This window comes from Panthera onca, chromosome B1 (genome assembly GCF_046562875.1).
Source record: "Panthera onca isolate mPanOnc1 chromosome B1, mPanOnc1 haplotype 2, whole genome shotgun sequence".
NCBI classification, from domain to species: domain Eukaryota; kingdom Metazoa; phylum Chordata; class Mammalia; order Carnivora; family Felidae; genus Panthera; species Panthera onca.
The window spans coordinates 31,267,812-31,281,514 of record NC_138342.1 but is presented as its reverse complement, the minus strand read 5'-3'; the positions used below and the strand labels follow the sequence as shown (position 1 = coordinate 31,281,514).

Here is a 13,703-nt window from a genome sequence, read left to right as displayed (position 1 = left end):
AAGGATTTACTCAGTTTAGAAAGTGTCTAAAATTATTAGAAGTGGTTGGAACATCTGGCTGGCTCAGGCAGTAGAGCAAACAAATCTTGATCTCGGGGGTTGGAAGTTCGAGCCCCCACATTGCGCGTAGAGATTACTTACAAAAATAAAAGAAAATCCTAAAAAAAAAAGCAAAAACAAGTGGTTCACAGCAATCAAAGTGTTGGGTGTTACAAAGAAAGGGTGGTCGGTGTGAGATGACATGCACTGGGTAATAAAATCACATCTAATATTTATTACTTACTTCATGCTGATAAAGTGGAAGCACTTTATCTCAACGTAAGTCTCATTAGGGCCCAGAGGGAGACAAACTGAGGACAGGAATCTCAACACACATTGTACTGGCCGTTCATGAGGCAGACATGCAGGGCCATGGGTCCACCTCATACTTTGTAGGATAAGAAGCTTATGGTCCTGTGATCATTTAAAAACAAGTATCATTGACAGTAGACAGTCTTAAAGACTATAATTTATTAAGGCCTTGACTAATTTTTCAATTCTTTATTAAAATCTTCCTCAGAACCAGAAAATAACCTTTCTTGAGCAACTGGCAATCCATATAATTTTACTTTTTCGAAATGGCATTGTCTTTCTCTCCACCATTTTGTTTGAAAGTTTCCTCACTTTTCAGATCTCAGATTCATTTCATTGCTGTGATTGTTGTGTTCCTTGAGATCATGGAGACCTAAGGCTTTGTTTTCCTAGAAATTTCATATTTTGATTTAGTCTTTTGTTTGTTCGTTTGACGGCAACATGGCTGTCTCCACAAGGAGGCTGTATTTTGTATTCCTTAAAAGGACCAGCTTGTTCAATCTGGATTCAGTTGAGATTCTGTGTGACCATGGACGAATTACACAGCTTTTTGAGCCTCCATTTCCTCATCTGTGAAATGGGGGATAATCATACCTCCAACTCATGAGGTCACGGTGGACCTAAACACGATGATGCATACGCAGATCTTAGATTGGACTGAATGCTTAATAAATGGTCATTTTGAAAAAAAGTTAAGTCATATTTGCACCTATAAAAAACCAATACCTGTAACTTGATGGCTCCCATAAATCAGCACTGAATAGGATTTCTGTATCAATAATTATATGATTTGGCAAATTATTTTGAAATGGTGTCTTTGCTGATAAACTTTCCTTGATATGAATTTTTTTCTCTATAACATTTTAAATACTGTAACACTCCTTGGTTTGTCTCCCAGCTAATGGCTGAGGTCAGGAAGATCTGAGAGCCTACGATCGTGTGGCTTTGTAAATGGATAATTTAAAACTTTGGATTCCTTTCTAAGCATTGAAATTTAAGACAGGGAGAGCACATTCATTAATGGGAAGAGACCAACAACCCTCTTTGGCCTGTGAGATTGTCCTTTTTTATATAAGTGCCAAGGTTTACATGCGCCATTATCCACAGCTTTAGGACTATTTTGGGGGAATGGGAGAGGGTGAGTAGGAGCTGAAAATGAAATTATTTTTGTGATGTTTTTTAAAGTTGGTAACTGATGTCTAGAGAAAATGTTATGGTTCTGCTCTCCAAATAGTGAGATCCTGACAAAACAAATACTCTAATTGGCCTGTCCCCCAGCTGGCTTGCTCATATTGGTTGGGAACGTATAGTTTTGATAAGGTAGATGAGTAAAATACTTTGTCCGCTTTCTGGCCTCTAGGTCATATTTTACCCTAGTTTTATATTAACTACTCCAAAATGCTTAAAAGCAGAAAATACAGAATTTCCTCAAAATCAGGCTCAAAAGGTGAGGACGAATGGTAGCAGATGAGTGGTATTGATGGTGTATGTTTTCACATCTGCTTCATATGGCTGAGTGTGCATTCTAGGTGTGTGATCATATGCATGTGTATGCTGTATATATTGTCAAAAATCTTACTCCAATTTTGTCTATTTACAAAGTGTTTTTACAGATAGTTCATTTGGGCTTCTAAATCAGTGGTTTTCAAAGTGGATTTTACATAACCCAGGGGTATGGGAAGAAAATATTAAAACTTGGATAGTTAGGGCACCTGGGGGACTCAGACGGTTGAGCGTCTGACTCTTGATTTCGGCTCAGGTCATGATCCCAGGGTCGTGGGATCATGGTCATGACCCTAGGGTTGAGCCCCGTGTTGGGTTCCATGCTGAGTGCGGAACCTGCTTGGGATTCTCTCTCTCTCTCTCTCTCTCTCTCTCTCTCTGCCCCTCTCCTCTGTTTGCACACACACTCTCTCTTAAAAAAAAAAAAAAAAAACCCAAACCAAAACCAAAGAAAAAAAACTTTTATATTTAATTGTTATCCCATCTTAATATTGCTTTGCCCTGACAGTAGATTTAATTGTAAATGTGCTCCTATTAGGGGTATGAACGCAAACTTTTTTTACTGGCAACTGCTGCAAGATCAAGAAGATGTGGCAATTCCTAGTATATAGTCTTAGTGCTTCTCCATGTGTGGCTGGAAAGTCACCCGCATCAACCTATACATATGCCAGGTCCCCACCCAAGACCTACTGAGTTCAAATCTCTGGGAGGTAAGACTCAGAAATCGGCTGTTTGGAAACAAGCACACTGAAAATTTGAGAGTGTCTGCTTTCAACTTGGGAGGTAGGAGTCACTCCCATTTTACAGATGGGGAAACAGGCTCCGGAAAGTCCAGAAATTTAAACCCAACGTCATACAGCGAGCAAGAGGCGTCGGCTGATTCCACCCCCATTTTTTTAGGATTACAGGGGTGCATGAGTGTTTGGTACATGCCACATGATCATAACCTCTGAGACCTGAAGGTCATGATGCATGGCTGCAGGTGGTTAACTGAAGAGCCGAACCCCATGGGCTTTCTCCATTGCTAGACGCCAAGAGAAAAGTGACATCTGAGTCTTGTTATACAAATACACATCCTTTCTTTCTCCCTCAGGATTTTAAAGATTAGGTTCAAAATGAGTGAAAAATGTGGTCAGCCAAGTTTCCCATTGCTTCGTCCCAAACATTGGTTTTCTTGAGGCTTTGTTCTCAATTTGGGATTAAGGTCCTCAGAGTAACACGGCCTCATTCGAGAGACCGAACCTTCTCTGGCTGTTCAAATTCTACTCTCTGCCTGCCTTTCCAGAGACCACTGTAAAGGCCCGTTGTTCAAACAGAGCAGGCCAGTCTGAGAGTGAAAAGCATGAATAAATGCCAGTTCTCTTCTCTCAAACTGATATGGACTTGTTCTTCCACGGCCCTGCATTTATACCTTTATGACACCTGTCACCATCTCCTAATTAGCATCCAGAGTCTCAGCTGTGTGAGGTCTCCTCAACTATAGTGTGAGGAGTTTTTATGGGTTCACCCGCCCCCCCCAATAATGTGTTGAGTCCTCACCTTACGCCACAGGCCATCCTAGATCGAGGCAAAAGGCACTTGTTCATGGGGCACCCGGGCGGCTCAATCAGTTAAGCATCCAACTTCAGCTCAGGTCATGATCTCGCGGTTTGTTGAGTCTGAGCCCCACGTTGGGCTCTGTGCTGACAGCTCAGAGCCTGGAGCCCGCTTCAGATCCTCTGTCTCCCCCTCTCTCTGCCCCTCCCATGCTCGTGCTCTGTCTCTCTCTCTGTCTCTCAATAATGAATAAACATGAAAAAAAATTTTTTTTTAAAGGCACTTGTTATAGTTGTTTTAGTTGAAAAAAAATTGCTAGCAGTCGACTCCAGGCAACTGATTTAATGTGGCAGGTGAGAATCATCTGGAATCAGCATATGTAATCGGTGCGCCTCAAGTGTTGTTTCTTCAAGTGGCCAAGAGTGCTTGGAAGGTCAGACTGTTTACAGATGTCTACTATAATCTCATGTGTTGGAGAAACTGACAAATTTAGTATACAAATGTACGACATATTTTTCCCACATATTCACAGGAAAAGCATTTACCATGAAAAACAAATGTCAGCTTGTCTCTGTTTAATTATCACTAGTTCCCAAATAGAGGATTTGAAAATAACTGAGGTTTACTCTGGAGTTAAAAATAAACAAACAGAAAGCAAGGATTTCCACATTTTCATCTGAAAGTCTAAGTAAGTCCAAGACTGGAGGCTTGGTTCCCGTGACCACACAGACAAAACTAAGGGAGTCAGATCTTTGCTCACATACTTGGATTTTGTGCCTCCTTTACTCTTCCGAGGGCCTCCTGCTTGCAGATGCTGATGGAAAACTTAGGAAGAGTGAGTCTTATCCTTTGGGTCAGAGGCAGAGTGAAGCAGAAAGGGAGAAATGGCGTCTGGCCAGCAGTTGCTGAGCGTGGACAAATGGGTGTGTGTTAAGCAACCTCAAATTCTCTTTGTTCCTTTGAAGATCGGGTTTGACAGTTATAACAACTTGCTACTAATGGCCTTGGAAACCAGAGGAAAAATATCTACTTTCATATTTATATGACAGTTCAACTTCTGCCAGTAAAGAACGTGTGTGTGCATATACACATATATACACATACATGTAATATAGTAATAATCTTATATCACAATCACAGTCGAGATTTAACGTGGTAAATACCCACATGACGCAGTTTGCTAAGTTCATGGAAGACCAGGATGTCCACTCCTGACCACAGCCAGTGCCTCACGTTCAGGGCGCATTGGCGCTTTGGGGGCGTTCAGAATATTTGAAAAGTTTACTATTGGCAAGCATCACATTTCTGATAGGGGGGTGCACCCGACTGCAGAAAGAAGACACGCTGCACGGGGTGGGACGCTTAGTCAGTTGCTAGACAACCTGGTGGCTAAAGCTACAGTCTGGAATTTCTTTTCATTCTTTAGATTCTGACTTCCTCTGACATCCTTTGGTAGAGCCTGGATGTGGGGTTAGACAAAAGGAGCCACGATAGCTTTAAAAACAAACAAACGTAAAAACAAAAACAAAAACAAAAACAAAAAACCTTGAAAACCTTGGCCATCTGCTAACCTTTTTGAAGCAGTTATTCACACAAAAAACAATCTTTAAAACTTAGGAGAACTGCTGATCATGGTGAATATGCAGCCGTCTCAGGATGTAAAATCGTGCACACGTTCCAAGTGCAGGAGTGGGTTTCTGTGCAAGGTACAGAGACCCGTCTGCACTAACTCCTCACCTTACCCTCCTTCTGTCTGAATTTCCTTCTTTCCTTCTTCTGTTTTAGAGACAGCAGGGGAAGTCGAGATGCCCGTAGCTGTCCAGTCCTCCTCCCACCGGACCGAAGGTTGAATCCCCTTTGGGGTTATACTAAATGTAAAATACGGCCTTTCGACCTTTAGCAAACTGGCTCTATTCTGAGCTCTATTCTGAGGCTGTAAGCTGACCACCTCAACACTCAATGTCTCAGCGTGGAGCCCAACGCGGGGCTTGAACTCACGACCCTGAGACCAAGACCTGAGCTGAGATCGAGAGACGGACACTTAACTGAGCCACCCCAGCGCCCCTTCCTTTATTGTTTTTTCTGCGTGGAAAGCAAATGTAATGATTGGACTACACAGTGATCTTGAGAAGGAAGCCAAGATGATAGGAGCACTGGTTGCTGACAGAATGGGACACTCTAGCACCCTGGACTGCTACTTCCGGCCTCCTTTTACACAAGAGGTAAATACGTCTCTATTGTATAAGCCATTTATCACATGCAGCCGAATCTAATCCCAATAGATACACTTGGGGAACTGAAGGACTCATTCTCAAATATGAAGCATTGGGTGTACGAAGTAAAATAACAAACACACATACAACGCATGTAACAAGGACAACAGTTTCTATTTTAGGGGCTCTGTGTGACCTTGTAGGTACAGATGGTATGTCCCCAAACAAACCCAGGGTAATGTATGCCTGTTAGGCATTTGTCAGGGTGCCGTCCTTAAAGATGCTGGGAAATCATGTTTTCTATTAAATAATTACCAATACGCAGTGATGACGTTACAGACATTTCAGTTGTGAGGACATAAAGCCATTTTTAAAGGATTTGTTTTTAGCTAATAAGACTTATCATTTTATTGAGTGCATCTTCTGTGCCAGGCACTGTGATAAACACCTGCATCATCTCGTTTAATCTCTACAAACACACACCATTATTACTCTGACTTAACAGATGGGAAAGGAGAAGGGATCAATTACTTGTCTAAGGTCGCATGGCAAAGCTGGAAACCAGACCAAGGTCAGTCGGATTTCAGAGCCTGTGTTATGAAATGCCATCCTAAAGCTCTTCTGGGTTCCCGTTTCTCTAGATGGACTTGACCGTGCTTTAAATTCTCCACTGGGCCATGTCAGAACGGCAGTTCTCCTTCCTATACATTACAAGGCGGAAATGCAGAGGGGGCTGTTGTTCCTCCTTAAGGGGAGATCCGCGCGTGCGGTCACGCTGTCACGTGTTTCCAGGCAGGGACAGCCAGCCAAAGCCGTTCTCAGCAAACTGACTTGCTCTCCTCCTCACCTGTTAACTTAGCGCAGCTCTTTACATGGAAGCAAACGTCAAGGCTTACTGACACTCAAGGCTGGCACATTAGAACCGCCTTTGAGTTACGACAGACACACTCACATGTTGTTATGTTTTAATCGGAATCAGACATTAAAGTGGCATAGAACACTCCATCTGATCTCTTCGCTGTTCCCAATCTCATGAATTTACAAGTCAAATGGTCACAAGCAGGTTTAAGAATTATTTTGACCGGCTTCCCCAATCCCAGAGGAGATTAAAAAGTAATAATGTAAAAAAAGTTAAGGTCAAGGTGTCTTCATATCACAGCTAACAACTAACCATTTGTTCACTAGTGGCTTCTGCCCCATCCTGAAAGCTGCTGAGCTTAACTGGATATCAAACAAGTGGTTAGTTATTAGTTCCCTGGGAGACCGTCCCTGAAGGTAAGCCACGCTCTGGGGACACACGAGGCACTTTCAGCGGGGGTAGTTACCTTTTCCGGGTTGGGTACAACGTCTGGCTCTCAGAAGCGAGACCGTGAATTTACCAACAGAACGTTCTGTGATTATGCACTCTTGGGATTCAGCACTGGGATTTCCGAGCGTTCTCAGAGGGGGGTTTGTGGGTTGATGAGCAGGCTGTTTAATTTCTGCCTGTGCTGTGGGCACCGGCGCATCGTCCCCTCTGATTTTTATTCCGGCCTCCTGAGTGACACCCCGTCTACACAGCGGGGCTTCCGATGCTTCGCAACAAGCGGCCTGGCGCAGGCACTGCCAATCGCCAGAACGGACGCTGTTGCAAACAGTCGGCGAGGCTACCCGTTAAGGCTGCAGGACGTCAGCTGCGCGCAAGGAGCACGCGCACCGGGCATGCGCGGCGCGACACCAGCTCGGGGGCCCTAATCTGCCTCTTCCGCGTCTTCTCCTGCGGTGGCCGCTTCCAAAGCCGCAAGGGCTTCGGCCACCGCCGCGTCCTCGTCCACCGCATCCCCACTCCTGTCTGCGGTGGAGCCGGGTGCATCCTCCCACCCAGTTCTCGAATCGACCCCGGGCACGGCCTGAGCAGCGTCCTCTTCTTTGAAGCCGACACTTAGGGCTTCTGTTGCTACGGCCTCATTTAAGGAATCCCAGCTTCTCTTCAAGGGGAAGGGCATATTCAAGCCATGCCCCCCGGCCCTGGGGTGAAGGCCCGCCGGGGGTCCCTCCTCAGGGTGGCTCTCGGGAAGACCGTCCTTTTCTTCCCCGTCAACTGTGTCTCCAGCCGAGCCCCGAAAGGGAGGGTAATCCGGGGCCGGCATCTGGAAGTCGTGGTCTTGTACTTCCAAGGCAGGACCTTCTGCCCTGAGAGCAGCTCTGGGGTCCCCACTTTGGACGACGTGGGTCTCTCGCAGGGCTGGCAGCAGCACACTGTCCCGTCTGCCGGGGCTCCCGCCTTCCCGGAAGGGTGCAGTCGGGGGGGCGCTGTTGGCGGTACTGACGCAGGAGCCCCTCTCGCCCTGGTGGGGCCCACGGTCCCCAGTGGGCTGCGGGGGGGCGGCGGGGCCGATGCCGTTGACCGCACTGCCAGCCTTGTCCGCGCAGTGTCCCCCCACCGTGTCCCCCAGAGGGGGCGATCCCGGGGGAGGCCAGCGGGGCTCCTGCCCGCTGCCAGCTCTGCCCCTGCTGGCGGTCCTCTTCAGGCCCTCGCTCTGCAGCTCGTTTTGATGCCCCGGGACTTGGCTGCCCTGTTTGCCTTTCCATTTACCAGCGCCCCCTTCATCCACCTTGCAGCTGTTCACCTCGTTGACGTAGCCAGAGGAGGGCACTTGAACTGGATCGAAGAGATAGCTGGCGGCGACAAGAATGAAGATCAGTCAGTTAGACATTAACTAAGGTTATTCACGAATCCCTCTATGAATAGCTTCCATTATCAACACTCTATGCTTCTACCTTCTGCTTCCTTCTACCATTCCTGTTAATTTCTGCGATTATTCCGTGAAGCCTCTGTGTATGTCTAAACCAAATAGATCTAGTAGGTATAAACCTGTTTTACCACTGGAAATAGGTCTCAGGAAGAGATCGAAGAGACCACAGAACAGGATGCAAAGTGGTTGATGGAATTGAAAACAACCAAAAAGTAAATAAATGTCCAATAACAGGGGAATAGGTGGTTAAACACTGATGGCACATCTCCTCCACAGAATAGTATGCAGTCATTAACACGATAAATAAATATGAAGTCTGGACTAGCACGAAAGACACTTACAACAAATATTTATGATAATAAATGGTTTTTGAATCATGCCCTACCATCACACTGTGAGTACAATGGAATAAAACATACACACACGTATGAATAAATGGATGTAGGTGTATAGCTATAATGGAGATCTAGAATAATCAAAAAAGTGCTATTTGTTAAGGGAGCAAATTAGTTAACTTTTTCCCCTTTATTTTGTGTGGAGTTCTAGTCAGGTTATCCAAATTTTTCTGAAATAGAATCTGGACAGAATTAAAACCCTGTATGTGACTGGGGTGATTTATTTTCAGTGATGCCAGGTCAGGCATCATCTCTGCAACCCCAGCTTGTCTTTGCACTGAAGGTCTCTGGAGAACTGCAAGGTCCACCTAAACCAAATTCCGTCTCAGAGCACGACGGCATTCCCAATGTGCTCGGAGCAGTGAGCAACAACAACAAAAAAGTTTAAATCTGGGCCACATGTCCTCTGAAATGATATCCGAGCAGTTCCAAATGCATAATTTCTTGGCAATGCTGGTCACGCTTGAGGTCGGATAAATGCAGCGAACCCATGCGGGGTCTTTAGGGGGGCCTCCACGGTAGTCCCAAAGTCCTCCTCCACTCAGGGTACTTTTCCAACTTTACCTTTGTATCATTTTACAGCACTTGCACCCCATCTGGATGAGTTTTTGTTACCATCTGGAAAAGAGAGAAAGGACAGAACATAGTGAATGACATCTGAACAGGAACTAAGTTTGCTCTTTCCTTCCCAGATACTCCAAGTTGGGAAGGTCACAATTTTTGGCAAAAGCAGAACACGTGAGGCAGGGAGACCATGGTTACCAGGAACACCTTCACGTTCCTAAAATCACCAATTCAGAGTTCTCAAACATTTACCGACGCTCGTCTCTGTGCCAGGCCCTTTCCCCATCCCGGGGCGATAGGTAGGTTGTCTCCATTTGGTGAAGGAGGAAACACAGGCTGAAGAATGCTAGGGAGAGACCTTCGGGATTGAAAAGGATCCTTGCCATTTCCACGTCAATCAATGGCCTTATGCTGGGGGCTCAGGAGCCTAACCAGGGCGCAGCCATTGTGCTGCTCCGGGGGGGGGGGGGGGGGCGTAAGAGAGGACTCCTTACCAGGGGATTAGCTACTCAAGTATGAAAGGACATCTGGGTTGGGGCGCCTGGGTGGCTCAGTGGGTTAACCGTCTGACTTCTGCTCAGGTCATGATCTTGCAGTTTGTGAGTTCAAGCCCCGTGTGGGGCTCTGTGCTGACAGCTCAGAGCCTGGAGCCTGCTCCCGATTCTGGGTCTCCCTCGCTCTCTGCCCCTCCCCCACACATGCTTGCTCTCTCTCAAAAATAAATAAACATTAAAACATTTTTTTCAATCATTAAAAAGAAAGGGACATCTGGGTAAGGTGGCCGACCTGCATGCTCCACAACACAGACCCAAGGAGGTGATGGCTGTGGTCATCATTCCAAGCTTTACGGGACTAATCGGCATCTGTTGCGCCTCTCCCGTGACTGGCCAACCCTGGCAATTCCCCAGGGGCTCCACTCTTGCAGCTCAAGGACATGGCCCTTGGGGCGTCCTGGCAGCAGATGGGTTCAGCTGCTTCTTTTCTCCTACCTGCCCCTTCCCAAGTTTCGTGTTTCCTGATGCGTGCTCTCCCACTGAAATCTTCCCTTCACGTGGAACTCACCGGGTTGTTCTGATCTTTCTTCTGAAGATCCTAAAAACTGGTGTGGAAGAATCTCTAAATCATTTCCCTTTTCTAATAGGAACAACCTTTAAAGTGACAAACCAGTAAGAGAATCTAGAGCCCCAGTCCCTCCGTCTCCGTAAGACGTGTGCACGAGGAAGAGGGAGAGATCATTCACTGTTGGCGGTGTCGCTGCCTCCCTGGCCTGTCTTCTGTCTTCCTTCAATTGTAATTGAACTCCCAGGATGCCACCACAGAAACTTTTACCCACACGGAAAATGACCGGTGCTCTTTAAGAGGTTATGGACTGGCAGGTTATGGGTTTATACCGATAAATAAAGTCTACAAACAACCTCCTATGGGGGGGCTGAAGAATGGTCTCCAAAAGATATCCCCAACCTAATCTCTGGAATTTGCATGTAACAAAGAAACAAAAAAGGTCTTTGCAGATGTGATTACAGATTCGAGATGGGGAGATTTACTTGGATTATATGGTTCAGAGCCCAGCTCTGCTTCTTACTTGGCTGTATGACTTGGGGCCTCGGCTATTTCATCTGTAAATGGGGATAATGGTATGTCTACCATACGGTGTCGTTGGGGATTATATAAGTTAACATTCACAATAAGCATATACTTATTACTCAGATCTGTTTGGACATAGCACGTTAAAAAAAAATTTCTCTTTCCTTTCCTTCCTTTCTTCCCTTCCCTTCCCCTTCTTCCTCACTCCCTCCCTCCCTCTCTCTCTCTCCTTTCTTCTTTCCTTCCTTCTTTTCTTTCTTTCTTTCTTTCTTTCTTTCTTTCTTTCTTTCTTTCTTTCTCCTTCCTTCCTTCCTTCCTTCCTTCCTTCCTTCCTTCCTTCCTTCCTTCCTTGTTTCTTTCACATATGAGCAGGGAAGAGACAGAGAGAGAAGGAGAGAGACAATCCCAAGCAGGCTCCACACTGTCAGCTCAAACCCATGAACCATGAGATCATGACCTGAGCCAAAATCAAGAGTTGGACACTTAACCAACTGAAGCACCCAGGAGCCCCGACATGTTAAAAAAAAAAAAAAGTATGGAGGCCTTGCACCTAAGAAAGATGTAATGTAGTTACCACAACATACACACAGGAACAAAAGCATTGTGAATACCAAGTAATACTTGTTTTCTGGGTTAAGGGCCAAATGGTATATTTCTATTAACTGTGGCACCAACTGAAAGTCAAGTGCCACAAAACCCGAGTGCCACAAAGGTTCCTCAGAGGGAGAAATCATTGGGAGCTTGGCCAGCGGTCAGTGTGCACAACCACTTACTGTTTCAAGGCACTCTCCGTTAAATGATCCCATGTCCAGAGGCCAGAATTTTGTTCCCAGCCTCTGCTCCCACTTACGCCTATTTTCTGCTAGCAATTCATAAATCAGCTGGAAAAACAGGACCAAGAAACAAGGACGATGTGCACCTCCCCCGCCTCCATCAGCCCCTCTCCTTCACCCTCCCCTCCCCACCATCCTGCTCTAAAACTCTGCCCCTCTACATGCTCACAGTACCTTTATTTATCTTGGACTCTATTTAAAAACACAATCAGTCTGGAGGATAGGAGGAAAAAAAAGTCAAAGGAAAGAAAAACCTGGCTTTGAGGTTTTTGAGAGGGCAGACTGTGGGTCATCATAATGTAATTGAAGCCATGGTGATCACTGTAAAATATCTGGTCGGTCAATTTTAGGATGGCAAGTTAAGAGGAATAGCAGGGGAAGGTTTCAGGAAGGAAGGAAGGAAGGAAGGAAGGAAGGAAGGAAGGAAGGGAGGGAAGAAGGAATGAGGGAGGGAGGGAGGGAGGGAGGGAGGGAGGGAAGGAAGGAAGGAAGGAAGGAAGGGAAGAAGAAAAAGGGAAGGAAGGGAAGAAGGAAGGAGGGAGGGAAGGAAGGAAGGAAGGAAGGAAGGGAGGGAGGGAGGGAAGAAGAAAAAGGGAAGGAAGGGAAGAAGGAAGGAGGGAGGGAGGGAAGGAAGGAAGGAAGGAAGGGAGGGAAGAAGAAAAAGGGAAAGAAGGGAAGAAGGAAGGAGGGAAGGAAGGAGGAAGGAAGGAAGGGAAGAAGGAAGGAAGGAAGGGAAGAAGGAAGGAGGGAAGGAAGGAGGAAGGAAGGAAGGGAAGAAGGAAGGAGGGAAGAAAGGAGGAAGGAAGGAAGGAAGGAAGGGAAGAAGGAAGGAAAGAAGGGAGGAAGAAGGGAAGAAGGAAGGAAGGAAAGAAGGAAGGAAGGAAGGAAGGAAGTGAGGGGAGGGAGGGAGGAAGCTAGGAAGCATCAGGCCTTGAGCCACACCTTGTGTTCCCAGCATCTCAGAGGCTGACAGGACCCTGGGGAACCCTGGCCCAGCCACAGTCCCCACCCTGTGCCGCTGTGGCCAGGGCCACGTGAGCAACACGTTCTGCACTGAAATGACTGCAGAGCTTTAACAGGCCAACTGGAGAGCCACCACTTCCCTGTTTCTTATAGAATTTATAAGTCATCTGTGGCTTTAGGCTCCCCTCCTCCTCCCCCAGAAAAACCACAGGATCTATATTTTCCTTCAGAGCCATGTAATAGAAAGGATGTTGTAAAGGTTTTCCCCTTTCAGGATCAAGTTTCTGGTTTGGCTTCTCAGCCCAGCCCCCACTGGCCTTTGGGGCACAGCACCCGGGTTTCTGCCTGGCCTGGTCCCTCACCTGAGGGCCCTGCTCCGGGCCTCTCCCGCCTCTCTCTGCCAGTGGAGACGGCCTCTTCCTGGTCACAGGCTCTGCCTTCTCCCACCTGCCCGGAGTTTTCCCTCCCCAGGGACATTCCTTCTCTCACTGAGGTGGCTCCAGTGTCCACGGCTGTGTAACTGCGTGACTGCTGGCGGAAAGGGTGGGGACTAATGTATTCACATCCAACCTCTGCCTGCCCATATCCACGACTTCCTTCCTTCTATGAGGATTCCTAATGTCACATTCAATTTATTCCTCTTTTCATATGTCACTTTAGTGTCCACATCTTGCTTTTGGCAAGGAGCTCTCCCATTTCCAAGAGCGAAAAGGAAATACTCCTTGTCCAGTGTGACACCTGGACATGGGGACAGGGGAGGGTGGGGCACACGCTCTTAATTAACACCTTCACCTTCAGTCTACCTGCCTTCTCCCTGCTCTCCCGCCCCACTTGGACAATGGCTAACTTGGAGGTTAGAACTTAGCTGTCAGGTGCCTCGTATTACTTAGTAGAATCAAAATTTGCTTTGTCTTTGGAGTATAAAAAATCAGTCGAGAGGCAAAGGGCAAATCCCTTGCAACCATCGGCTGGTTTATACAGGAGGAAAAGCAAATACCATTAGGAGGGTATGTCCACCCACCGGGG

General features: G+C 46.6%; 1 protein-coding gene across 3 annotated transcripts in view; it reads right to left on the bottom strand.

Annotated features, from left to right (window-relative positions):
- Positions 1 to 6,554: 6,554 nt before the first annotated feature.
- The window catches only part of PGCKA1 (PDCD10 and GCKIII kinases associated 1), an 87,023-nt gene continuing 79,874 nt past the window's right edge, over positions 6,555 to 13,703 (bottom strand). For all 3 annotated transcript variants that reach the window (XM_081795504.1, XM_060655265.3, XM_060655264.3), the window contains 2 exons: positions 9,298 to 9,351; positions 6,555 to 8,261 (listed from right to left, as the gene is read on the bottom strand). In XM_081795504.1, the coding sequence (XP_081651630.1) occupies positions 7,334 to 8,261; positions 9,298 to 9,329 (960 nt within the window). In that variant the 5' untranslated portion in view covers positions 9,330 to 9,351 and the 3' untranslated portion in view covers positions 6,555 to 7,333. The remainder of the gene's footprint in view (positions 8,262 to 9,297; positions 9,352 to 13,703) is intronic.